The 27,287-nt window shown below is 43.0% G+C and overlaps 3 protein-coding genes across 6 annotated transcripts in view; 1 reads left to right on the top strand and 2 right to left on the bottom strand.

The window, feature by feature from the left end:
- The window catches only part of KIAA0586, a gene marked incomplete at its 3' end in the record, with an annotated part of 79,161 nt that extends 76,868 nt beyond the window's left edge, over window positions 1–2,293 (bottom strand). Inside the window, exon 1 of the mRNA XM_080344591.1 lies at window positions 1,851–2,293. Within this exon, the coding sequence (XP_080200717.1) occupies window positions 1,851–2,124 (274 nt within the window). The 5' untranslated portion in view covers window positions 2,125–2,293. The remainder of the gene's footprint in view (window positions 1–1,850) is intronic.
- A 58-nt stretch (window positions 2,294–2,351) lies between these two features.
- TIMM9 (translocase of inner mitochondrial membrane 9) lies at window positions 2,352–10,742 on the top strand. The gene is made up of 4 exons (XM_080344590.1): window positions 2,352–2,471; window positions 7,015–7,083; window positions 7,414–7,509; window positions 10,227–10,742. The coding sequence occupies exons 2-4, from the start codon at window positions 7,045–7,047 to the stop codon at window positions 10,359–10,361; spliced, it is 270 nt and encodes an 89-aa protein (XP_080200716.1). The 5' UTR covers window positions 2,352–2,471; window positions 7,015–7,044; the 3' UTR covers window positions 10,362–10,742.
- Window positions 10,743–19,522: 8,780 nt separating this feature from the next.
- The window catches only part of ARID4A (AT-rich interaction domain 4A), a 51,905-nt gene continuing 44,140 nt past the window's right edge, over window positions 19,523–27,287 (bottom strand). For all 4 annotated transcript variants that reach the window (XM_080346254.1, XM_080346255.1, XM_080346257.1 and 1 more), the window contains 5 exons: window positions 25,203–26,333; window positions 24,447–24,551; window positions 23,042–23,257; window positions 22,684–22,830; window positions 19,523–21,231 (listed from right to left, as the gene is read on the bottom strand). In XM_080346254.1, coding sequence (XP_080202380.1) covers window positions 21,128–21,231; window positions 22,684–22,830; window positions 23,042–23,257; window positions 24,447–24,551; window positions 25,203–26,333 — 1,703 coding nt within the window. In that variant the 3' untranslated portion in view covers window positions 19,523–21,127. The remainder of the gene's footprint in view (window positions 21,232–22,683; window positions 22,831–23,041; window positions 23,258–24,446; window positions 24,552–25,202; window positions 26,334–27,287) is intronic.

Raw genomic sequence — 27,287 nt, 5'->3', positions numbered from 1 at the left:
CTGTATACCTGAATGTAATGACATTCATAACACAAAGAACCGCAGCTGCCAAGCTGAAGCTTACAAAAACTAATTAATTCTGTGAGCCTAGACTACAGACTTGTTTCACAATATACAAAAAAGTCCCTGAAAAAAAGAGCATTTAGAAAAAAATAAAAGGAAAAAAAAAAAATCAACTTTTGGTCTCTCTTCCAGTATAAAACCACAAAATAACTCAGAAAATTCCATGAAAACACAAAGAAGGCCCAAATATTGGGACTCCTCAGAGATGTCTCTTGGCAGGAGCAATATTCTGTTAAGTACAGATTTCCTTGCTGACTACACTTTGAGCATAAAATTGAATAAATATTTATGGTGTCTAAAAAGATAAAGTACAAATTGCATTTAAACCTATGACACAATGGAAAAGTCCTGTCTTATTTCATAGAATCACAGAAGAGTTTGGGTGGGAAGGGAGCTTCCAAGCTTCAGTGCCACCCTTGCCATGAGCAGGGACATCTTCACCAGCTCAGGTTGCTCAGAGCCCCATCCAGCCTGGCCTGGGATGTCTCCAGGGATGGGGCATCCACCACCTCTCTGGCCAACCTGGGCCAGGCTCTCATCACCCTCAATGGCAAAAATTTCTTCCTCATGTCCAGCCTGAATCTCCCTCCCTTAGTCTAAAACTATCACCCCTTGTCCTATAGCAACAGACCCTGCTAAAAGTCTGTCCCCATCTTTCTTATTGGTCCCTTTTTAGTATGGAAAGGCCACAATAAGGTCTCCCCTGCACTTTTCTTCTCCAGGCTGAACACCCCAACTCTCTCAGCCTGTCCTCATGTACTTCCACACATACCGTTCCATCCTGCCTAAAGCCTTCCTGCCCAGTGTATTTGTGAAAAGTCATTATAACAGTCATGACTTCTCTTATAAAGATGAGAGTTGCCTAATAATTAAGGACGAGGAATTTGGAGCCAAGAGTGTTGTTCTGTTAACAGAGCATTGACTGAAACCTAACCCTGCACAAGCTGCTTTTTGTGTGCAAAACGAAGCCAGGGAAACCAGTCAAACGCAAATTTTGAAAGAGTGTTGATATTTGCAGTACCAAAACACAAAGATACCTTCATTATAAAACCACTACATGACTAGGGGTGCTGGGGGACAGCAGGGTGACCATGAGCCAGCACTGGGTGCTTGTGGCCAGGAAGGCCAATGGTACCTGGGGTGGATTAGAAGGGGGGTGGGTCAGTAGGTCAGAGAGGTTCTCCTGCCCCTCTGCTCTGCCCTGGGGAGACCACACCTGCAATATTGTGTCCAGTTGCGGCCCCTCAGTTCCAGCAGGACAGGGAACTGCTGGAGAGAGTCCAGCGCAGCCACCAAGATGCTGAAGGGAGTGGAGCATCTCCCGTGTGAGGAAAGGCTGAGGGAGCTGGGGCTCTGGAGCTTGGAGGAGACTGAGGGGTGACCTTATATAATGCTGACAAATATATAAAGGGTGAGTATCAGGAGGATGGAGCCAGGCTCTTCTTGGTGACAACCAATGACAGGACAAGGGGCAATGGGTTCAAACTGGAACACAAAAGGTTCCACTTAAATTTGAGAAGAAACTTCTTCTCAGTGAGGGTGGCAGAGCCTGGAACAGGCTGCCCAGGGAGGTTGTGGAGTCTTCTACTCTGGAGACATTCAAGACCTGCCTGGACACCTTCCTGTGTAACCTCATCTGGGTGTTCCTGCTCCATGGGGGGATTGCACTGGATGAGCTTTCCAGGTCCCTTCCAATCCCTGACATCCTATGACTCTGTGAAAACACACCACAGAGTGATTTTTACCTCAAACCTAAGCCGAACACCCACCCACGGTAAAGCCCGCACCTGGGGTCGCGCCGCCGGCGGCTCCGTGTGTCGCTCGGCTCCTCGGAGCCCTGTTCGCCGCCAGGGCCGGAGGAACGCGGGGCGCCGGGCGCGGACAGACCCCGTCACGCAGCTTCTTCACAGCGATCGTCACTTTCTCCCCGCGGCCGCCGGCTCTGCTCACGCTCTCAATGGGCTTCTCCCTGTGGACACTCGTGGAGTGAACGAGCACGTCGGCCGCCGTGAGGCTGAGCAGGGACTCCTGGCTGGGGCTGGGGCTGCCTCCCGCCGCCATGCGAATCCCATCACGCAGCGCTGGACAGGAGTTCAGCAGCAGCGCCCTGACTAAGAGACCGCCCCCTCAGCCGCCTGGCCCCGCGTAGCTAAAGTGGCCTGAAGGCGCCGGGGGACGGTTCCCCGGCGGCCTGAGGGACAGAGAATCCCGCCGCACCGCTCTGAGCCCCGCACCGGAAGCGCCCGCTGCCATAGCAGCGGCGCCCGCCCGCGCCTCTTCACGCCTGCGCGGGGTCCTCTCCTCAATAGCGTCCGGCAGGAAACCCGCGCCCGCTGCCGGTAGCGGGGGCAGCTGAGGGCGCTGCGCCGCGGGGCGGAGGGTGGACGCGCCGGCTCGTGGCGGTGCGGGTGAGTGCGCGCGCGGGCGGTGGCGCCTCCTGTGAGGGACCGGGCGGGGAACTCGGGATGGCTCTGGCCTGGTCCCGCTGTCTCCTGGCCCGGCGGGGAGGGACGGCGTTGGGACGGCGGCAGGCCCGGCGCCAGCCGCCAGGTGCGGCCCTTCGCGGGGGTGGGCGGCGCTGGGCCATGTGGCGCAGAAAAGGTCCTGCGAATGAAGAGAAAATCGCCACTTTTGGGTTATTTCCCCAGTGCCGGGGCGTCTCTTCCTCCGCCCGCATGGAGCGGTACCCGCCTGGGCCTGGCCGGGGCTGTTGAGCCGGGGCTGTTGAGCCGGGTCTGGGCTCAACGAGTGTCTCCCTGACAGAAAAACTCAAGGTGCCCTTGAAAGCGTTAAGTTAAGGATGTAGTAAAACAATTTCACCTCGTTTTTTTTTGTTTTGTTTTGTTTTTTTAATCTCCAGCTCAGGTTTATGATCTTATTGGGTCACAAGTATCAGCCAGGCCTAATTTATCTTCTCGAACAGACCCCCTTGCGTGTGTTCTGTCTGTCCAAGAGGCTCTCGGGGTGTCTGGTTTCCAGCTTACTGTGTTAACTCACCTTCCACATTACAAGACCTTTCCTGCCATTGATCTTTTTTTTTCTTCAGAGCCAGTTCTAACCCACAGCCATGATATCGTGAATTATAACAACCTGTGTACCAGGTACATCTGATTATCTGACCAGTCCCTGCCTTACCCCACCATGCGCCTCTGAAGGCTGGATGCAGCGTGTGGAGCAAGAAAACCTTTGTGTAACCACGTTGCAAGCACCAGTCTAAAGGACAGTGTGAGGGAAACCTTTGTGTAACCACATTGCAAACACTAGTCTGAGGGAGAACGATAAGAAAACGTTTGTGTAACCATTTTTCAAGCACCAGTCAGGAAAGCACCTGGACCCGCTTCAGAACTGGGGCAGAGCCATCATGGCTGCCGGCCCACAGCACCGGGAGTTTGGTGTTAAATTCCCTCTTGCCCTGAATTTTATGTTATTAGTTTAGCAGCCTGCTGGTTTCATAGCTACTTGTAGTTTGATTTAATTCAGTAAAAGAGTTCTTTAATTCAATGAGGTGGGGTTTTTTTCTGATGTCAGTCAAGTTCTAGCCTGGTAATTCCCAAGGGTAGAAAAACCCTTTCTTTACAAGCTGTGGGTGCTTTATCTTGACACATTTCTATTCTGAATATACCTAGTATTGAACATAAGGAGGATTTGAACACCTGCGCTGGACAGCCAGTCTCATCCATACGGTCCAAATACGTAAATGCTACTCTTTTCCGAATTAAGCCACAAGCTCAGTTGAATTCCCAATATCTTTATTTTTCTTTGTCCTATTTACATACATTCAGAAACACTTGTCTGGTGTTCTGCATGTATAATTAGAAGCTAGAAAAGTTGCAGGCTCCTCTGTATAGAATAGGCTGTGCCTACGCTTCATTCAGATTGTTAATTCGGATAACAAGTGTGATGGATTTATGGTGTATCTCCACAGACTGTTCCCCGGGGAAAATGTAGCTCCTCACAGACAAGCTAAAAAGAAGACAACCCGCCCCCCCCCCAAAAAAAAAAAAACGAGCCACAGGGCTTGTTTTGTTTCCATGGCAAAAGTTACTATTGACTCAAGATTAGGTAAGAGACTCTAATGTTGATTACATCAGTGGAAAAAAAAACTTCCTTGCTGTAGTTTACAGTATGTGTTTCACCTGTAGGAACTCCAGGCTGTGAAATGGAGGAAGGTGTTTCAGCCACCCAGCAGTACAGTAATTATAATCAAAAGCTCTGTTCCAGGTGTTAGTGCTTAGTAGTAGTTGTGTTCCTGAGCCCTCAGATTCCAAAGGGCTGGAGATGCAGCTGGGGAAGCTGTAAGCCCACACGGAGGAATTTTAGAAGAGCTCTTGCCTCTAGTTCTGGCTGCTGTTCCTCCCGCCATGGAAGCAGATAAGTGATTGACTCAGCCTAGCTAGGAATCATTAACCTAATATTTTTATTTCATAAATGAGCTTTAGCTTTTTAAACGAAGCTGTCAGTCTGTAGTGATTTCATGTTTCCATGGCAATGGGAGTGGCAGCCACAGCAGAAGGAAATATTAGAAGCATTTTCCAGATTCTAAAACGGGGCTGGGAGCTGGGATGGATCTTGCATAGAGAATAAGTTTGACTGACTAAAGCCTTTATTTATCTTTGGAAAGTGGATGGAAAACCCATTATGCCTAACTATGAGAAATGAAAACCTCAAGTTATCCTTAAGTGCTAGTTTTCTTCAAAGAGGCTTATCTTTAAAGAATGTCTCTTTAGAACATCCAAACATATTTGGAAGGGCTCCAGGGCCTTTGGAGAAGGGAGATGTCCTGCCTGTTGCTGCTCTTCTGGTGAACTAGCACATCCAGACCATATTGCAGTGGTTTATTCAGAGATATTTTTTTCCTTCAGTGTGATGTGTTTAAAAGTGCAATGCCGAATTTTCAAATCACATTCAGCCCAGAGGAAAGTAATCCAGACTACGTACCCTTAAACCTGAAGCACGCTTGGGTTGTTTGAGCAGCTCTATAAGCAGCTGTGTGGTGTGTTAGTCAAGCTGCCAAGCCCCATAATGGGCTTTTTCATCACTTTTTTTTGCTTATTTCACAGGCTGGAGGGAAAGGGGACAAACAACAGGAAAACTTGAAACTATACATTTAACCTATTTTAAGAAGAAACCACATAAGCACACTTCTGGGAATGTTTAGGTGGTGCATTTGTAGATGTTAAGGCAGCTGCCTGCAATTTGTAGCTACTAAAGAGGTGCAGCTGAGCCATGTAATTTCACTGCCTGCTGTGTCGAAAGGGTAAAATACCTGTACAGGGACAAGTGCTTCAGACACTGAAAAATCAGATAGTGCTGTTGTGCTGATTTAAATCTGAGCTATTTCCCAAGTGCAAGTATAAAAGCTTTGTGGAACTACAGTTCAGTAAAACTGTAATTTTAAGCCTGCCAAACTAGTCACCAAAGATCAAAAGATCAGGTTTGTTATAAACAAGCATAATGAAGCAATACTGAGTGTGAGAAAACGGCACTTTCATGACTTGAAGCTTTAGCTTTCTGTGCTTGGGAGAGGATAAAAGTCTTTCCTGTTCTCTCTTGTTTTTAACTCTGTTTAATAATCTACTTATACTGACTTTATAGAATTGTCACTGATTATTCTTCTAACAGGCTGAGAAATGAGACAGTGGAGGCACTATTCATTTTCACTAGCTGTTCTGCCACATAAGTCACATCCATCTCACCTAGAACAAGTTAGAGGTTTACATTAACCTGACTAACACCTTGTTTCTTTTGAGCAACCATATATATCCTATAGGATATTATTCCACTGTATATTATTCCACTGCTGGGAGGGGGTGTGGGGAGAGCACATGCATGTGAGAGTCCATGGTGTTATTTTTAGTTGCTTGGTTTTCTTTCTGCTGTAGAAATAATTAGTGTCATTTTGTTCTTGTTCAGAAGGCTTGCTCACCCTCTCCCCTCTGCTGAGAGGCTGGAATAGTTTAAGCTTTCTAAAACATGAATGTCTTGCTCAAAATTTGGCAAAGCATAATACAGATTAGTTACAAGTAGCCCTTGCTAAGGGGTGAAATTAACTTGTTTTCACAGAGGGATTACACTTCAGTGTTAATTTTTCTCCCACAGGTTGATGTGAATGACAAGAACATGATCCTTCAGTTTAAATGTGCAATATCAGCTTGCATTATCATCTGTGCGAGGTCTTAGACAATATATAAATGAAGGGAAAAGGAAGACTTACCTTTCAGTATTCTTCTAGAAAACTAGCAGGGATGCATTCAAGCCTTAACTTGTTTACTGTGTTAGATCAGGAATGTGAATCTTCTTTGAGGATGTTTGCTGGAATTCTTGGATCTGTGGCTGTTCATTCTTCCCTTGTTGTCTGTTTCACTTCCTTTAAAGCCATTCTCATTCTTCTATGTTTTCTTGTCTTTAATTCACTGTATTCAATGACCAGAACATTTGCTCTAGTTTAAGTGTTTGGTGAGAATGCAGCTACATAGAAACCAGGCATCTGCTTCTCCGATGCGAGCTGGCTCATGCCGCATCTATTCAGAGTTGCTACTATTCTGTGCTTGCCTTTTTTCCTCACTGTTTTTACAGATGACATCTAAAGTCACTAAACTGTCATGCTAGAAAACGTTGTTGGTTGCTTCTCCCCAATCCTGCCCTAGTCTGAAAACATAAAATACTGTGGTTTTTTTCTTTTTTGGTCACTTTAAATGCTTGAAATTCTTACAGTGTTTAAAGAACAGCAGTTAACAGGTAGATTTGGGATGGTTTCATACCTGAAATTGTCTTAGATGTTCTTTTAACTGAATACATTGCATATAGATAACTTTCCTTCAAGTGGACGGCTTGAAACTTTGCTAGCAAAGTTACATTTAAACACACTTCAAGAACATAAAACTGTTCTGTTGTAAAATGCTGGAAGTTCCTATGTATGCTTTTTGTTTGAAACTCAACTTTTATTTTCAGAATAGGTGAGTGAATCACAGGCAGTAGAATATGGCTGGACAAATATCGGAATCTGATCAGATCAAGCAGGTAAGATGCTGTATTCATGGGTGGTGGCTTTGAAGATCTTGTATTACTCTGTCACACAGAGTACAAGGTGTAGGGCATGGAAAATGACATCTGAGTTAAGACTAGTTCTGTAGCAATCAAAAATTAAACATTTGACCACTGACACACAGTATAGTATCTGATTTGAGTGCTAACAGCATGCAGTGCTGAAGTCTTCTGACCGATAGTAAATTTTTCTAGTGACTTGTCCTTTAAATGTTATTGTCACCAGATGGCCCATGCAGCTGTGTGTAAGAAAAATTAATGTAGAAATTTTTTTATACTCATTGTCTCTTCATTTTTTATTTACAGTTCAAGGAGTTTCTTGGAACATACAATAAACTTACAGAAAACTGCTTCCTAGATTGCATAAAGGATTTCACTAGCAGAGAGGTTAAACCAGAAGAGGTAGGTAAAAGTTTCCTATGCTTTTAATGACCCTTTAGTACAATTGCTGTGTAGCATTCAAATTTCCTAAGCAACTTAGAGTTTTGATCTTTCAACTAGCTAAAAAGCTAGGTAGAAGTCTTTAGTGGAGTATAGATGTCTGGCATCCAGCTTCCAAATGTGTTACTGGAAGGGAAATAGTTTGTCTGTAGTTCTGCTTCTCTAAATACGACCAAAGCCGATGACAAAGGCTTCTTTGCACTCTAAGAGTTTGTTTACAAAAAGAAAACAACCAGCCAACCGAAGTCAAGTGCGTTTGATGTGTTAGATCATAAGCTACAGACAAACCATGGGCTAAGACCTCACGAGGTTTTGTCATTGTCATCTTTTCAGTATGTGCACACAGAGGCAATCTTCCCAGTCGTGCTGCTGAGTACGGTTGCTTATTGTAATTCCATGTATTTAATTCTCTGAGCTAACAGTGGAGGTTCTTGTGCCTCCGCTTCTCATGGGTGGTATCTTTATGGACATGGAAGCTGCCCTCCTACAGCCTGCGTCTCTTCCTTTGAAGGTAGAATCCTACTGAAATACTTGTTTACCTCCCCACATTCCCTGCATTGCAGTGAGTCACAGAAACATGGGCCTCCAGAGCTCTGGCTGTTAAATCCATTTCTTTGCATTGCAGGGAGCTCCATCACATCATCGTCTGCAAAAAAGATTAAGCTCTCGATAAGATTAGTTGCGTGGTTTTTGCCTTTCCTCTCCCATTGAGAGGCTGTTTCAGAATCTCATAGTTTTCTTGGTTAAAAGTCTAATAACCTTTGCTTGACTCTGCTGGTGAGAGGAGGAAAAAATCCTGAAGTTTTAAGCTAACTATTGGTTTTGAGCATTTTCTGTCTCCTTGGAGTTTAACTCCTCAGTGCAGGCAAAACTCATGTCTCCTTTCAGCTTTTGTTTTGCTGTGCTAAACAAAGCTCTCTCAGCTTCCCAAGGCAGATTCCTTTCTTCTCTGGTCTTCTCTGCATCTGCTTTAGTGGAATTTTTATAGACAACAGGAGGCCAGAATTATTTTGGATAATTCCTTGTCGCTGTCTTTTACCAACTCCTTTTGAATTGCTTGAACAATACAAGGAGTGTCAGTTAACAGAACTGACAGAGCATTAGTGGCACAACCTCTTTACCTTTTTGGGATGGTATTTGATTTCCAGTAGAGGATTATAATTATTTCTTCTGCTACCCACAGCGTTCCTAGAATGTCTTTTAAAATAACGGTTTATATAGTCTTTCATTAAACACCTGGGATTGAAAACCAAAGAATGCTCATTAGAGGAGAATTAAGATTAATTTGGATACAAAAAATATTCTCAGATTCCGATCTGTCTTTTGCTTCTGTGCTCTGCAAAGGGGCCACATCTGGCAGTACAGGAGCCATCTCTTCATGATGGAGGCTAGGAAGAAACTTTCTTATGGGAAGTTTTATCCATAATTAATCATTATGGGGTTTCTTGCAGAGCATCTGGCTCTTGCCCTTGCTGGAAACAGGACACTGGTCTAGACAGACCGCTGGTCTGATCTGGTGTGGAAATGGCTATGTTCCTATTTAAAGGTGTAGTTTCTTATTAAATAATTAAGATGAATACCTCCACGAATTTCCTTTCGGATTCTATGTTTGAAAAAACAGCTTCTGACCTCTTTCCCTACAGCAAGACTGCGCTGCAAGTCTAGACTTCCCTGGGCACTGTATCACAAATATCACACCCTCTGGAAGAAGCAGCTTAGGGTAGTTCTGGAATTTGTTTCCTAAGTCAGACTTAACTCCTGCTTAACAGGTTTTGCTGTAGCTGATGCCAGGTCCAGGAGAAGGGCCGGTGGTGGGTGGTTTGCAGAGCTGCATGGCTTTTTTTGTCTTGCTTATTTTCAGCTTTTCACGTCCCTTTATACTGAGCAGAATCAAAGCAATTTCTGGTTTTCTAGTAATCATGCCAAGTGCTTGTCTTTCTATCTAAATTTGTTAACTTTTACAGTGATGGCAAGGCTTAGAACCATGCTACAGAATATCCAATTGGTAGAACTGTTGCTCAGAGATAATCTCATAACTTTCTCTGCAGTTAAATTTAGAGGTTTGGGTGGTTTTTTTTTTCTTGCTTTAAAAAATAATACCGTGGGTTGAATAGGCCCTGGTATTTATTTCCCTGTCCGGCTGACAGATAGAACTTCAGAGAGTACTCTGGTTGCTTTTGTGAAGATTAACCAAGGAAGTACAAGACTGATGAAGCTAATAGGAACAAGGTCAAAAGAAAGGTTAAAATGAACTAGCACATAGTTGACCATATTTGGCTGTCAAAAATAGTATGTGTTTGTAAACAGAATTTTAAAAGTAAGATACTAATTGAATAGATTTAGTATTTATTGTGAAATAAAATGCATTATATACTTCAATTTCACAAGATGTGCCCACAGATGAAATGGTAATATCTCCTGGATCTGAGATGTATTCCATGAAGACTTCCATGTAAGAATGAATATTAGAAGATGTTTCAGACATCCCTCAAATACTAAGCTTCATATTTTCCGGTGCACACAGAGGCTGTGCAAAATTAGACGCCCCTTGAGGCTTAACACAGAATATGAGATGCCATCACCTAATCGTTTATCCCCGTATATATTCATATTTTGGGTCCTGTTTGGGGAAGTGGTTTAATTGCTGTTTGAAGCCTTTTGTTTCCCTCTTCCTCTAGATGACGTGCTCAGACCACTGCCTACAGAAGTATTTAAAAATGACACAAAGGATCTCCATGAGATTCCAGGAGTACCATATCCAGCAGAACGAAGCTCTGGCAGCTAAAGCAGGACTGCTGAGCCAGCCTCGTTAGACAAGAGCGCTCTGATCAGACTTTACAAGCAGTGCCAGTGTTCACTGGGCAAGAACACACATTTTGGATTTTCTGCTGTCGGGATGTGCAGCTTGGAAGAGATTTCTAAATGCTGTTCAGACAGTGGAAACCATGAAGGGTTAAACAAGAAGTTAGTCATGGTGGACTGGCAATGGAGTCTGTTTCTGAGGCCCTTTTCACTCTACGGTGGAGTAATATTGATACAAACTTTTCCAGGGCCCACAGTCCTGTATGTTTAAATTGCAAGGGGGGTGGGAGGGTTATACTTCCTTTCTGCTAGGACTGGTTCAGATGGAAAATGTGTAATATGGGAAATACACTTTTTAAAATTTAATTCAAGTGAAATAAATGGGAACTGTACACTTGTAGTATGTTCTTTCCAAAGATAATTTTAGGATGCTGCTTGAGAGCAGCAATTTGTTTGGTGTGGTCTCATTCTTCCTCGGCTACTACAGAGTCCTGTTCATTCGCTACTGCTTCAAGTTGCTGATAGGTAATGGGATCAGTGACTTTGTTTCAGCAGCTGGGGATTTGTGAATTTGTTATTTCTCTCCATTTGGGAAGAAATTCCATTAAACCACCCTCATTCTGACTCTCCTGGAGTGCTGGGTGGTGAGGATTAGAGTTTTAGTTTGAAGTGGCAGAGAACTGCTGTAACTAAGGAGCTCCGGTAGGCAGGGACGCTCTGCCAGCTTGTCCCTAGGGTGTATTTGCCTCATGCTTCACCGGGTCATTTACAAGGGACACGAGTGTGCCCCAGGCACTTGTAGACACTCCTCATTTCCCTTGGGGAACCCCAGGGCTCCTCCAAAACCGGCTGCCTTGCCTGACGCAAGCGGCATGTGCTCCAAGCACGGAGCTTGCTGGCAGCTTTCTCTCTTAACAACAGAAAGTACAAGGTATGCACAAAACAATGGCTTTTTTTTGGCTGCTGGAGAGAGAAGTTTGTGGAAGCGAACAGTTCTGATGTTATGGTTTTGCTTTAGAAAAAACACCAGACCTTGGAAAGGATCTTGAGCTAAAATGCTGCAGATTGTTAGGACAGTAGAATGATAGCTGATAGGCACATTTTACTTTAGATATAACTAATAAAATACAGTAACAAAAGGAACCGAACGAAATTACCAAATCGATTTTGAGATTTCAGGCAATGAAGACTGAAACAAAGCTATTTCACGCCAGCTGCCACGTTCTGTTCTTGGGTAGAAAGGCAACAACAAAGAACAGAAATGGCAGGATCCTCCATGCCCACATGCTTTTTATGTTGTTACTTCCTCTGTAGCTTTTTCTTTCCAGCAGCAGTTTGAAAGAACGATTTCCTGCCTGGTTTTTATTTATTTACTACTCAAACTCCAGGCTGTGGATGCTGAAGTTCTGGCCCCAGCACGGTCCATCCGCCGCTTGTGCTGGACGCTGCTCTGCTTGCTGCTCTTCAAAGCTGCCCCAGCTCTGCACAGAAACCTGTTTGTAGGTCCTTCAAAGGTGGAAGAAACAAGTATGTTCCTACAGTCTCATTTCTGCATGTTTTGTACTGGCCCTATCACGGCTCCTTCCTACATAGCCCACGCCTTGTTACCTTGGAGATGGCTCAGAGCTACCTAAAATAGGAAAGGCTAAAAAAGAGCCCAAAGAAGGCAGCAAATCTCTAATGTTCTGGTTTTTTCAAAGGAATAACAGGCAAACAATATCTAGGTAGTTTGCTAATATTATGCCACAAATGCTATGGCCAATTAGAAATAATATATCGATAGTAAAGATTTAAGGCTGTCTTTAAAGCAGCCTTTGTGTTAAACATTTGAAAGTATTGAAAGTATTGATTGAAATGATCCCGTTTTCCATTGTATTTTAGTGTGCAAAGGGAACAGTTGCTCCGAAAAGTGACTGAAGACCTTAATTGATATGACTGGAGCATGCGCGTGTCTTCTGGGCAAATCTTGGGGCTGGAGTAAGGGGGGGTTAAAAAAAACCATCCTGTTTTCCCCCCATGTTTCAGTGTTTGGGGATTTGAGGATAGGAAGATGTTAAATATTTAAGATAGATTCATTGTACTAAAGCAAGTATTAGAGGGACTTAGTTAATAAATTACTTTCAGGTTCCCCAGTTTCCTTTTACTCCAGTTTTAAAGCTGCCTTAACCCACTGTTATCCCAGGAAAACAGTTATTCTTGAAATATTAAAACCCCCCATCCCTCCCCATGCTCAATGAACAAATTGTTGGGATGAAAAGCATCACTGGAAGTACAAGCACAGGGTTGAAAGCTGCTACCCTGACATGAAGCTGGCCTGACAAAAACTCCTGACTTCCACAAGAGCAATGTGCTTACGGCGACTGCAGTTTGTCACTGATGTGCCTGTTAATTACGATTATTTCGAAGCTAATGAGAGCGGAAAATAAGTTGCAGTGCTACTACACAAAGATGAAGATAAGGATGGAGTCACTCGCTCTTTTGGATGATCAGTTCTGCCCCAGCTCTGTGTCACTCAAAAAATGTTGCACTTCCCACATTTTTCAATCCAGGCAAGTGAAAAGTGAGACAAATATATTTTAGCTTGGCAATAAAGTGCATCTATGTAACTAAAGCATCCAAGTGCTGCAGAAAGCAACCTCCGTAGAAGGTTAAATCGTCAAGCTTTGACTGCCCTTTGGTTCCTTGGTGGGTTCACATGTCCAATAAGCTCGTTTAGAAAACAGCACCCTGTAAGATTTTTTAACCAGACGTGGGTTGGGAATGATCCACGACACTGAAGGGATCTCAGTGTCTCTCACTCATGTTTATCAGCGGGTATTGGCAAAGTGTTGCAGCTGCTCTGTCCTCCTTGGAGCAAGATCTCCCAGCATCTGATTCTCAAAAATACTGAACTACAAATGCAAGAAATCAATATTTCTGCAGCGCCTGGATGGGTGTCCACAGTGAAGACTGGGAACGTCCACGGAGACGGGCCAGGCCATGGGATTTCTCTCCCGGTGGAGCATTCTGACCTCCATGACATAGTTTAATCTGGAGTGTTTCTCCATCTCTCCTCTTGAATAGCTCCACGTTTGTGTGGCGTAATGAAACGCTCAGTCCGAATTAGAACAAAAATGAGAATGCAGCTTAGTCTCTGGATCCCGACTGAAAGGCAACAGTATTTACAACAAGGAGTGTGGAGAGCGGGTGAATCGCCTTGATGAGGCAGGTTAGGTGCAGGAATGGAACCAATTCTGATGGAGGGAAGAGCAAAGGGTGAAAAATGGAGTGCTGCTGAGCAAGCTGTGGAAAAAGGGAGAGAAGGCAACAGGAGTGCAGCCTGCCAAAAACTGGCTTGATGAGACAGGGCTAATGAACAGACACTCGTTTGGAGGTGACGTTCATTGCAGCAGAGACAGAAATGCAGGCCCTTCTGTCTGAAATGGGCATCTGAATGAAAAGTTGACCAAAAGCTCGCAATTACCAGTCAGCCCACAGAAAACAGAGCAATTTCAACAGTAAGGGTCAAATGAGAGCCGTGCTCTAGAATGCTCCGCGCATCAGTGGTACTGGCAGAGCGATCGGATCAATCATATAGATGATTATAATGGAGATTCCTTGAATTCTCTCAAGGTTAGAAGCAAAAATCCTAATTTCTGTAACTTCACTGACAGCTTCAGCTACTGAGCTCTCATCTGGAAGGCAGGGAAAGGATGGGACTGCAGCTTTCTGTAAGGAAAACGGGCGGTTTAGGTATTTTTTTAGGTATTTACCTAATGCCCAGAGACAGGTTGTGGCTGTGACTTGTGTGCAAGGCAGCGTTCTTCTGTACTCTTCAATACCCAGCCCTGAGAGCTGCAGTTGAATGAACAGCTCCTTTCTTCAGCATTTTCTATTAGCTGGGTTAGGAAGTGTCACGGTCCATTCGGTGATGGACTCGTGATGGTTCGTTTACCTTGATCTCGAAGTGCAAAATTAAGGCAACCAAAATGCCAAGGGGTTATAATTCAATCAAACAGTGTTACTATTTTGCCCGTGAAGTGGCACATGATAAAGGGAAAGAAAAAAGGGGAAAGCGGGTTGGTTACCACCACGGGTCCAAAGGCGTCCCTCTGGTCTCAGGTCCCATAAGAAGAGTCCTGCTGATCCTCCATGGTGATCAGGGATCCTTTGGTGGGGAGATCTCAACAATGTCCAGTCGGGAATCTTCTTTTATGCTTCTTCACCCCCCCTCGCTCCCATGGATTGAGGCCAATCTCCGCCTTTGTTTCACAATCCAGGCTTAAACTGCACAGGCCTAAAAAGTCCCCACTTTACTTGCCAGAACCCATCTATGCGTGCAACGCTTCGCATTCAGGGGTCTCTTACTGGTCCCTTGGGTGACCTCAAGACCCTTAGTGAGCCTCTGCGCATGCTCTTCTTTGTTGGCCTTAGGAACAGGGAGGAGGTGGGGGCAAGTTTGGCTGAGGCAGCAAGAGAAGTCCATACAGCAGCTATTGTTACCGGTAGCCCCCCAGGTTGGAGAGACCTGTGCAACACAATTCTTTTCCTCACGCCCCTCTCCAAGTCATTGTCCATCTGTTCTACAAGTCCCTGATGGCGATGGTCAGGGAAATACTGTTTGGACCGACTCTTCCAGGAAGTCAGCACATGGCACTTGAGGAATCTCGTTCAAATCCTGGGAAGTCCATTAAGCTCAGCTCCAAAATTCCTTGAATGAGTCTGGCTCAAACTCTACGTGTAAAAGCAATTAGAGCTTGTGACACCTAAACTTACATTATGCTTGCACCCTCGGTTTCAAGAAGACGGCATTAAAAGAACTCTTAACAATTCTGCTAAATATTAGATTGTTTAAATTATATTTTACCTTAACTTGACACTCTTTGGCATTTTGGTGACAGGTTCTTTCTGTAACCACAACAGCGAGCATTCAACATTCAAGCTTTAGTAAGTTCAGGACTGTAAAATGATGGCCAGGTCTGTTTCCCAGGATTTCTCACATACAGAAACAAAAGCAACTGAAAGACATACGAAAGACCCTAAATCACTCTTAAAAAAAATTCTATACTTATACAATGTTTGAACAGACTACGGCTGGTTACAATTTTTTATTCTGTAAATCACTTTGATCTGAGGGAAAGGGAAAGGGAAAGGCTGCTGAGGAGCTGGGCGTGCTGTATGAATATTTAAGGTGGTATACTTGACATACCACCATTTATTTCAAATAATTGATGGAGAAATCCAGTTGGTGGCTATTTCTGTATTTCACACATCCTGCCCTTCCTGGGATATGGATTTAGGGACCCTCTTCCTGCCCAAGCACATTGAATTTCTGTGCGTGCTGCTGCCCTGGGAACTCAACAGGAACTCTGTTTTCAGTCCGGGCTGAGGGGAAGGTTTCAACCTCCTTCTCAGCCGGGCACACTCCAAGCCCCTTATTGGTGGGAAAGGGGGGTTTTCCACCTCTCCTGCCTTTTTTTTGCAGCGGGGCTGCTCAGATCTCTGGCACCAAGTGCCTTTGTGCCCCACGGAGGACACGGATCCCGCGGGTACATGGATCCCACTCCAGGCACCTTCAGTCCCGCCACCTCCTCCCAGCCATGGGGAGAAAGGCTGCGATGGGCATAAGCTGAAATGAAACAGGAAAAAGGGAAACAAAACCAGGACATAATGCAACAGTGAAGAAAACAACAATTAAGTGACCCAGCTCAATGCTGGCAATCAAGAATTTGGCTATAAAGAGCAAACCTCCATGGAGAAGCTGCTGACTTGGCACACTGTAGTCACGGGGTAGCAAGTTGAGTGTAAGCAGAAGGAATCAAGATTGGTTTTGTTTTTCAATATCTTTAAACCTTACCCATTCGTAAGGGAAGTAATTTTCAGGAAATGAATGAGCATCAAGGGACAGAATTTTAAGCCGTGCGTACACGTAAACAAGTTGCCTGTTCAAAAGAAAAAACCCAACGCATCCTTGTGCAATGTAACAAAGTTCCATGCAAATTCCGCATCTTACCGCTCCTTATGTAACTGGCAGGATGATGCAAATTGGGTCGAACTGTACCCAGATGAGGGATTAGAGAAGGAATAGTTCAGAAATAGCTGAAGAAAGGGACGGGGCTGGACTGGAACAGCTGGGTGACTGGAGAGCAGGGGGACGTGGCCAAAACCACAGAATTCTGTCCCTCGCTGACAAGGGTTGCGGGAGAGACCAGCAAATGTGCTCCTGGTAACCAGCCCGCAGGTTTTCACAGCTGTAAGGGAGCTCCAGGGCTGGTTTTCTTTGCTGGCAAGGACTGAAACATAAAGTGAACATCGTCAGTGCACTGGTGAATGAAAGCCAAGCGCCATAAACCAAACACAGACACTTTTTCACCTTTGGAAACTACTACTACAGCGTAACAGTGGTAACTAATATAAATATAGCAGGTAGTTCTAAACACGAAGCAGAACCAACCAGCACAGCCTGGCTCCGAAACAGAAAGTAGGATCTCTTTGAAAATGGGAGGAAGCAGGAATAGCAACGTAAACAGGGCTGAGATCATTCAAAACGAAGAGGAAACCAGGAAAGTCCTATTCTTAGAAAGGGCAAGAAAGAGTCTGCTTTCAAAATTCAGATTTCCTGACCTTCTCAGTTTTCTTCCAGCGCCAGGGCAGCGAGTGTTTGTCATTGGGCTGTGACTAATCACAAAATCCACCGCTGGACTGCATTACAAGCACATATTCAGGCCAGTAACACAAACAAATAGATCTACATATTCCTCTAAAGCACTGGATGAGACTAATAAATGCTTGTGGAATCTGGGGAACTCGGAGGTTTCTAAAACATCGCCCCTCCCAATAAATACTGGCTACTTAGTGATGACTAATAAAGGTGAATAAATTCTCCCAGAGGCCTCTTAAAAATAATCCTATTTGCTGGAAGATAATAGAATGACATTTTCTCAAAATCTGAGGGCAACAGCTTGGTAAATAATGTGAGCTAATTATAAAATGTGTTTTTCTTAAGCCCTGGAATTATGGTGAGTCAGTCCCTGGCAACATCCCCATTGGTTCCACTGCTTCATTACGTTCCTTCCATCTCCAGAGATCGTCTTGATCCCGCATGTTGTAGCGAATCGTAAAATCCCAAGTAGGGAGAAGTAAAAATAACCAAGATTTTAGTGCACAACATCTGGAAAACGCAAAGATGCAGTGAAGTAAACAGCTGGACATAGTTCTGTTAACATTCAGCTTTTGTTTCGGCTTGTAAATGTGTCTTCCGGCTCATCTGTCAGATTTATTTCAAGCGATTGAACCAAACACGCTCTTTTCTTAAAAACCAGCGTTTCTTACATGTAAATGAACTCCAGCAAATGCTGCCCAGAAAACCCATTTGGCTGCCTCAGCTACCCAAGGGTTTTGTTTTTTTTAATGGGGAAAAGAATAACGTTTTAGGAAAAAATATTCATATTTAAATGTGAAATTCCATGTGGTTGACAAACCTCTCTGGAGACAGAAGGTTCTCTCTGGGGTGGACGGTCTGACCGAGACACAGCGGTTGACAAGCCCAAGATTCAAATTCTCTTTCCAGCTCCATCCTGGGTAGATTTAGTAGCCGTGACTATGCGTAAAATAAGAGTATGTATCAATTATAATAACTTCTGCCTAGGTTATTTTAATGCTGCACCTTTAAAAAATAACTAGAGTCAAGTAGAACTTGTGCAAAATACCACAAACAGGTGATTTAATCACTGTTCTACTGCTGCCCTTCAAATTAAAAGGTCTTTGCTGCTCCTTGGGAAGGTCAGATACATTATGCTTCATGAAGACAGACACTTTTATTTCCATTATGCTTTTCTTCCGCTAATTACTACTGTAAATCTGGTTAACCTCTGCTGAAATAACAGCTTGTTATTATTGTTCCAACATCTTTGCTTCTCCTGCCTGCTCCGTTCCAACAGATTAAGCAAGAGAAGGTTTCTCAAACACAAACAATCTGATGGAGGAGCCAGAAACAAGAGGAGATTTAACTGGTGTTGCTCAAGTGACACATTAGACAGAACACTTTACAGAAATAAAACTAAAACACGGAGGGAAATGAACCTTTTCTTACCTTATATCCTCATATGCAAATGTTTCAAGGTTTCTCCAACTTTCAGATATATGCGAATACAAAAAGAAATCTACCAGGAATCTGACAATTCTTTGTATGAATTGCAGGAGGTACCAGGAGAGTTTGAGTTCTTCTACAGCCCTGTTATTTTTTAACAGTTCTAGCAGTGTTTGATCCTATAGATATAAATATATATATATATATATATATAAATATATATAACCTCCTAAGCTTGAAATAACATCATTTTGAGAAAAAACTAAAAGGTTAGAAGACAGGAGAACAGCATGAAGATTGCCAAGAGGGTGTTTGATTTTTGACGGCTCTTGCAAACACTATACCTAATCTCTTATTAAAATAAAGACAATCCCAATTCAGTATAATCATAATTACTGTGTCGTCAAGAGCATAAACTTTCATTCCAAAGACACTTTGGAACTGGTGTTCTCTATGTCAAGGAGTAACCATCTGTTAGAATGGGTTTCCATGTTTGTGGAACCGTTACCTTCAGTCTTCCATGCGGTGTTGTCAGTGTTCCTGGGAGACAAGGAGACACATCTGTCTTGCCAACATCTGTCCTGTCAACATCTGTCCTGCGGTTCCTGTCAACATCTGTCCTGCGGTACGTGCGGGTACGAGCTCGTCCATCCCCTCTGCGTGTTGAGTGCGTGTATGTGCCTGTTTAACATCTCGCCCAGTTTGTAGACTGAGCTTAGATATCTGCAGAAAAGATAATTAATCCTATTATTTCATCCAATTTAAAATGTCCTTCTTAGATAATCTTGGGAAATGTGACCCCGTGTTATTTCCTTTCAAATGAGTGTTGCTTTTTATTCACAGCTATTGTAAGATGAACAGTGAAAGTTAGCTCTGAAAAAATGCTTTACAACAATTGATGGAGATTAATTTTCCTATTTAGTTAAGCCCAGACATTTACAAGAACGATCACTTAAATAAAAATAGAATATAAAGCCTATGTTTAAAACATGGCCTTTATTAATGCTGTCTAGTGAGCTCCATATTTATCTTACATTGAAATAGTTCTGCTTTGCTTAAGAAAAGACAGAAAAAGTGCATTTACAAGAGTACTTTTTCTTTAATTTTCTGCGAAAATGGAAGGGATTGGAATCACAAGTTGACAAATGTAAAATGAAACTCCAAGAAACATCGATTTCAGTAATGCTAATGCCATCACTAGTGTTTCGTTCTTTCTGCCGTGTGAACCAGAATATCCTGATATACAGTCTAGAGCATCTATGTTATTACTCTACAGCATATTAAACACAGAAAAGGGGGTGAAGAACCCCCCTCAATGTACAAACATGAATAAAAAAATCGATAAAAAAATCACTTTTATACATAATGTATATGCAAACTGCTTTAAATACATGGTTTTGCAAGAGTTATTTACAACGCGCCCGTGGGACAATCCACAGACCAAGCATACACAGTTGCTTTACTTTATTGTTGCATCTCAACTCCGGGAGATATAAATTCATTCGGCAGTACAGCAAACAGTAAGAACTCGCGACAAAAGTATCTTAAGGGCAACCCAAAGAAATTCTGTTCCTCAAAACAATGTAAGTACTAGGACTGCCAAAGTTTCCAAATAAAGTCATAGTTGAATCCAGATGCCCGCTGACAGATGTAGGTTGCGGAGGATGCGTAGACAGACCCATGGAAACACGGGCACAGCTACTGGGTAAAACCTCCGTAAGAGCCGTAACTGAGAAGTATATTTTGTCGAAAAAGTGAACTAACCTAGCACTTTCTTTTTTTTTTTTTCCAATTTTATTAATATTTTAAAAAATACATAAAAATACAACATCCAATGTCTGAATAAATATATTTAACAAGTCGCAAGATACCTTATTTTACACAAAAATTTCAGCTTTAGAAATCTTGTTAAATAAGTTCATCGTTGTTATATATTTCATTTTTCGTCTTTTTGTAACAAAATAAAAACTCTGAAATTACATAGAAAAAAGACAAAATATTTTTGTCAAGGGATAAGATAGTCCACTGAAAACCTATTCACAATTCCACTGTAAACATTAATAAACATTAAAATATTTGCATAATCGTGTGCTCAAAAATCCTATAAAAAGTGGAAGACTTCTTACAACTGTAGTTTTCAGTCAACTACACTTCCTTTCACAATTTATTTTGTCCCATTTACACCTTTAGAACTGGGCACATTGCTGAACACGTACTTTGGCAGTTCTGTATGGCAAGTGCTTCCACAGAGAGGAACTCGTCATCGAGAGCCGACGAGCAGCTCGGTGAAAGTGCAGCAGGTACTCGGTTCTTTCTGATAACGCTCGATGTCTGCTCGGCGCACTTTCCTTTCCTAACATCTCCCTAGAACACCTGAAACGCTTCATTGGACATTGCAAATTTGATAAGTGCCCTTTCTCTGCATTAATAATAATAATAATAATAATAAAAAATAATAAAACAAAAACGAACACAATGACAAGCATGTCACATTGTGCCTACAAACCTTCAGTTACCAATGAGCTTAATTTCTCCGAACAGTAAATTAAACGAAGGGAGAGGGCGGGAGGGGAGAACAGGTACAGTCCAGCAGTGGAAGTGTGTACAGAATATACTTGGCAATGTCAAACCAGTTGAGTGCTTTCTGTGGCTGAATTTCAGGATTTATGTCCATGGCAGCAAGTTGCTGGCAAGGCAGAGAAATGGGTATCACCTGCATTCGACAGCGAGCACGTTTTGCGGAGGAGAAGATGACGATGGGCTCATTCCAGTGTCCGACGAAGCAGATGACATGGACGCTCCTGTATGTGACACTGAATACATAAAACAGATCAGCATCAGATTATCAAAGGATGTGTCAGAATGAAGGTTTGTTTGTTATTAGTTTGTTTAAAAAGACCTCAGAGACACGGCACAGTGACGGAAAAATCGATACATGCTTTTTGTCAATCACTATCGCTGCTATATCCATGTATTTATATACTATCTTAAATAATTCAGATAAACTGGATGAGTGACCTTACCCTGTCTGCAACACAGACCCATTGAAAAGACAATTCAGATGAGTCCTTATGCTGATTGAAAACTCAGACTCAGCTTGCAATACAAAGTCCAAGCTTCTATTGCACAGTAATAAAACGGCCAGTGACTGTTTTCAATAGAATCACAGAATGTCAGGGGTTGGAAGGGACCTGGAAAGCTCATCCAGTGCAATCCCCCCATGGAGCAGAAACGCCCAGATGAGGTTACACAGGAAGGTGTCCAGGTGGGTTGGAATGTCTGCAGAGAAGGAGACTCCACAACCTCCCTGGGCAGCCTGGGCCAGGCTCTGCCACCCTCACCATGAAGAAGTTTCTTCTCAAATTTAAATGGAACCTCCTGTGTTCCAGTTTGAACCCAGTGCCCCTTGTCCTATCATCAGTTGTCACCAAGAAGAGCCTGGCTTCATCCTCCTGACACTCACCATTTATATATATATATATCTACATTAACGAGGTCACCCCTCAGTCTCCTCTTCTCCAAGCTCCAGAGCCCCAGCTCCCTCAGCCTTTCCTCACACGGGAGATGCTCCACTCCCTTCAGCATCTTGGTGGCTGCGCTGGACTCTCTCCAGCAGTTCCCTGTCCTGCTGGAACTGAGGGGCCACAACTGGACACAATATTCCAGGTGTGGTCTCCCCAGGGCAGAGCAGAGGGGCAGGAGAACCTCTCTGGACCTACTAACAACCCCCTTCTAATCCACCCCAGGTACCATTGGCCTTCCTGGCCACAAGGGCCCAGTGCTGGCTCATGGTCATCCTGCTGTCCCCCAGGACCCCCAGGTCCCTTTCCTCTACACTGCTCTCTAATAGGTCGTTCCCCAACTTATACTGGAACCTGGGGTTGTTTCTGCCCAGATTCAAGACTCTACACTTTCCCTTGTTATATTTCATTAAATTTTTCCCCGCCCAGCTCTCCAGCCTGTCCAGGTCTCTGGATGGCAGCACAGCCTTGTTAGGTTCAAGTTCTGAAACGCCACAAACATTCCTTCTAAATATCTATATACAGAATCATAGAATCGTTTTGGTTGGAAGGGACCCTCAGGACCATCGAGTCCAACCACAACCTCACCTAACTCTAGCACTAAACCATATCCCATAAATGAGATAAACAGGTGCTAACACTTTTTTTCAAAAATACTGTCAATTAAACTCGAGTTGCTTTGAGTTGCGTATTTTCAAAAAAATTAACTTATCATGGGAAGCATAAAGAAAATCTCAAAGTTACCTTCTCTGTCTTTCTTTTTTAATCGTTTTCTTCTCCTGTCTATGGTTGCTACTTCTGACTTCAAGGACATGTAGTATTTTCTTATTTCCTGTAGTTTTTCTTGCAAGAAGGAAATCCTTTCCGTGCTGCTCATATTGTCTAGTTCATCTTAAAAGTGGGAAGAAAAAAATAGCTTAATCAAGGTAATTTTAAACAAATTAACAAATTCTTAAGAGTATACAAGATGCAGCATGAAAGATAACACACGTCCATAACTATGCCATAAAAGGCCGGTACTTAATTTAGAATCCCCAAATTTCTTTCAGGACAAAATTTTCTTGTGAATTCCCTCTATTTGAGTCACTTAAAGGATTCTTACTGAGCTGAAAGCTCCATTTGTATACTCGAGGCGACGCATTCTGGTGATGGTGTTTCTCTCTGTGTTTGTCCTTCTCGCCGTCTTTGATGTGAGGTGAAATCACTCTCGCAGGAGATCGAGAAATCTTCTGGGGTTTGGATGCATTAATGTGTTTGACAGGAGTACATTTACTGGAACTGTCCAGGACTGGAAGGTCCTCACTGTCACTACTTTGTCCTGCAAGAGAAAAGATTAAAAAATGAGAATGCTTGAAAAGAATGACCAACCTTGACCTGTTAAAAATTGTTGTAATCAGAAAAAATGATTGAGAAACAACTGCTCCTTCTTCCTCAGAAAACTCAGAATGCAAAGAAAAATCAGATTCAATGTATAAACCTTATCAGACACAACAGGGGTTGAACTCTTGATTGTACTGATCGTCCATGCAGGAGAAGCCAAGGCCTGACTAGGCCTTTAGTTAAAAAGCAATAGTCTTTTTTCTGTTATAGGAGCAATAAAGAAGCTTATTAAAATCTTAGAGCACTGATTAACTATCTCACATCACATATTTTTGCGTTCTAATATAAAGCAGACACGAGAATCCCTTTTTGAAAGATTAAAACTGTATTAATATAAGTAGGTAGCACTTGATTGCGTGTATTTACCAAACTACTTTACACATATAACTAAAACTACTTTACACATATAACTAAAGGAACAGCCTTGACACGTGACTAAAAGCATAAAAGCTTTAACATGTGAAGTTTAAGCCAATACATACAAATATTTTACATTCCCATATGTCTGAATATTGCATGTCAGATCATTCATGTTTTAGTTTGGTATTTAAAAATCGTAACAATGCTGCCACGGGGTCTAAACATATCGACTCATTCAATACAATGATCACCCAAAAATGAGCTACAGAAACACAAATATGCAGATTTTGATAGCAAGTTAAAAAAGTCACATACTTGAGATAAAAACACGATTCCTTTGGCTGAAAAGTCATTATTTAGCATCAAGCATCTTTTTTCTGTATGTCATAAATGTACTTTTTCCCATGAGAAACACCTATTGTAAGACTTTAAAGGAGATGTTTCTATTCAGAACAAGCTCCCCTTTCCCAAATTCATAACCAACCCAATATATAAAAATCAGCATCATGGCAGATAACTGCTAATATACACAATTATTGAAAGGTTTTCTTAACTAAGTAATTTAAAATAGCCAAGAGATTTCCCAGTAATCCTGCTACCACACAGCTGGTAAGTGCCCTCTGGTCAACACCAATCATTGTGATGAATAATAATGAAAAATCATGAAGAGGAAATCACATCCAAGAGAAATAAAGGGTATGAGAAGCAGGCCCTTATACATGTTTATAGGATAGAACCTTATCCCTCTCCCCTGTCCGGGAATGTACCTGTTCCATTCTTCTCATTTTTGGCTGCAGCACTTGTTCGCTTTGGAGTACGCTTTTGTTTTTTTGCCAGTGTTCCACTATTGCTATCACTGGGTCTTTTTTGACCTAAATGATGAAGAAAAAAAGAAAGACACCTCAAATATTTCTGCTACTGACAAGCCTTTTTTCTTAATAAGTGACAGGTGTCCAGAAGAGGCTACAAAGATGGTGAGGGGTTTGGAGGGGAAGCCGTATAAGGAGCAGCTGAAGTCACTGGGTTTGTTCAGCCTGGAAAAGAGAAGACTAAGAGGAGACCCCATGGCAGTTAGAACTTCCTCACAAGGGGATGAGGGGGTCAGGCACCAATCTCTTCTCTTTAGTGACCAGTGACAGAACCCCAGGGAATGGCAGGAAGATGTGCCAGGGGAGGTTTAGGTTGGACATGAGGAAAAGGTTCTTCACCCAGAGGGTGCTGGACACTGGAACAGGCTCCTCAGGGAGGTGTCACGGCCCCAAGCCTGACAGTGTTCAAGAAGAGACTGGACAACACCCTCAGACACACGGTGTGAACTGGGGGGTTGTCCTGTGCAGGGACAGGAGTTGGACTCGATGATCCTTGTGGGTCCATTCCAGCTCAGGACATTCTATGGTTCTATGACAAAGGAATTTAAAATCAGAAGACAAAAGAAACCAGCAATTTTTAGCAGAGTAACACCAGACTTTAGGTGGCTTCAGAAATCGTGACAGCAGAGCATAACTCTTCCCCAAAACGCTCACCTTTCTCCCCGATCTCTCTCTCTTGCACGGCTATGCTACAATTGCTCGACGTCGTACTAGCCTCAAATCCATTGGCAGACTCGCTTTCACAGAGACCTTCTTGAGACTCCTCGGCCACGCTGTCCACTTCAATAGTCAGGTCGCTCTCGCTCTTGATACTGCGCGACTCATCCTGGCTGAGAGTAAGAGGCGAGGCCACGGAAAAACTTGACGGGACGGTGGGGGGTAAGGCGGACGGATTTGAATTTGAAGCGTTAAGGTCAGGCTTTTCTGATATTGTGTCTTCATTACTGCTCTTCTCCTTTTCATCCAAGTCATCCAGGTCGACTTCGTGGCAGAGCAAAGTTTCAGGGCCAATCTGCGGCATCGTGTCATCTTCATCTTTTAAGGGAACGTTCTCACGTTCTTCAGATGGACGTTCAAAGGTCTCGTTCCTTAGCTCTTGACCGTGCTGAACCGATTCTGCCACCAAGGACGGCATTTCCTCGTGTTCAGTTCTGACGGGCTGCTCGGCGTTCAGCCCTCGACATTCCTCTGCTCCGGTACATTCACTGGTCCTCTCCTCAGCTACAATATTTGGCACTTCCATCTCACTCTCTCGGCGATTTCTCTTCTCAGGCGACGCCTGTTCCAAAGTTTTCCTTTTCAAAAGCTTCTTATCTTTTGTAGAAGGTTCTGTTTCGCTTTCAGTAGTGCTGGAAACTTCTTTACAGTCCAAGGAAGACACGTCTAATCTTTCAGGTTCTGTAAGAGATTCATTGGCCACTTCTTCTTGGCTTCCTGGTGAGATCTTTGCATTGTCTAAAGAGGGATCTTTTGTCTTGCTCCTCCTCCCTTTTCCTTTAGGTGATTTTTCAGCTTCTCTTCTGATTTCTTCTATTTTGTCCGTTTTATTTCCAAAAAGCTGAACAATTTGTTCATTGTCTTCAACTTCCAGTTTCAGTGTTTCTAATGGCTGTACTTGCGTCCTGTCATTTTCTTTCAACGCATGAGGAATCTTTGGGTTTTCTTCATCTAGCTTCTCATTATGTAATTTTTCACTTTTTTCCAGTTCTGAACTTTCTGGAGAAAATTCTTCATTCAAATTCTTTTCAGATGACTCATCTGCTTCGCTGTCAGATGAGCCAGAGTCTGCAAAAAATTGTCAAGAAAAGAAGGAAATAGCACCATAAATCATCCATTACAACACAATCTCTTTCTTCAAGCACACAACAACTTCTTTTTCAGTCATCTACGGTATTAACACCAGTTTACAATAAACAATGTCATACTTAAATGCTGTGTTATTCACCACGCTTATACTGTTCTTCTGTTTACTCAAATTTTCTATGAAACGATAATAGTTGCAGCACTATCAGAGTTCAAGGAGCATCTGGACAACGCTCGGTCAGATGACTTAGTCCACGTGTTAGTCCTGTGAGGAGCAGGGAGTTGGATGTGGTGATCCTTATGGGTCCCTTTCACCTTGAGATATTCTATGAATCTATCATTCTACTACTAGGACTTGCCAAATGAGCTGATATAAAGGAATTACATAGTTTTACAGATTCCCCTGATCTGGTATCTACCTGTGGATATTGCCTCCCCCACCCAATATTACAAAAATACAAACCCAAGATTCTTCCCTTCCATGTACTCCCAAATAGGAGAGAAAAAAAAGATAAAACAAATAAACAAAACCACCAAAAAAAACCCAAACCACAAAGCCAAAACCCTTCCACACCACAATATGGACATTTCATCGCTAAACTATTGTACCAATCACGCACCATATACAGAGCAACCATTATTACGTTACCAGAAGATTATTCAGGGACCTGTACTATAAGGAGACAATGATTTCACTTCAGTTGTCCACAGAGGCTTGGAAATACCAAAAATATTGCTGCCATTCGTCTATAATTAACAACTCCGCTGGATGATGTAGTTCTGAGGTTGAGGACTTAATTACCCCAACAAAGACTATCATTATACCACTAGATTTGGTCTGTTCAAGATTAGGACTGAAAAGCTCTGACTAAAGGATCTGGAATGAACTGCGCAATCATTTCCACGCCATAGCTGTTCTGTGAGCAAACTGTGCTG

Source organism: Nesoenas mayeri (genome assembly GCF_963082525.1).
Source record: "Nesoenas mayeri genome assembly, chromosome: 5".
Lineage (NCBI taxonomy): Eukaryota > Metazoa > Chordata > Aves > Columbiformes > Columbidae > Nesoenas > Nesoenas mayeri.
This window is presented reverse-complemented; position numbering and strand designations above follow the sequence as displayed.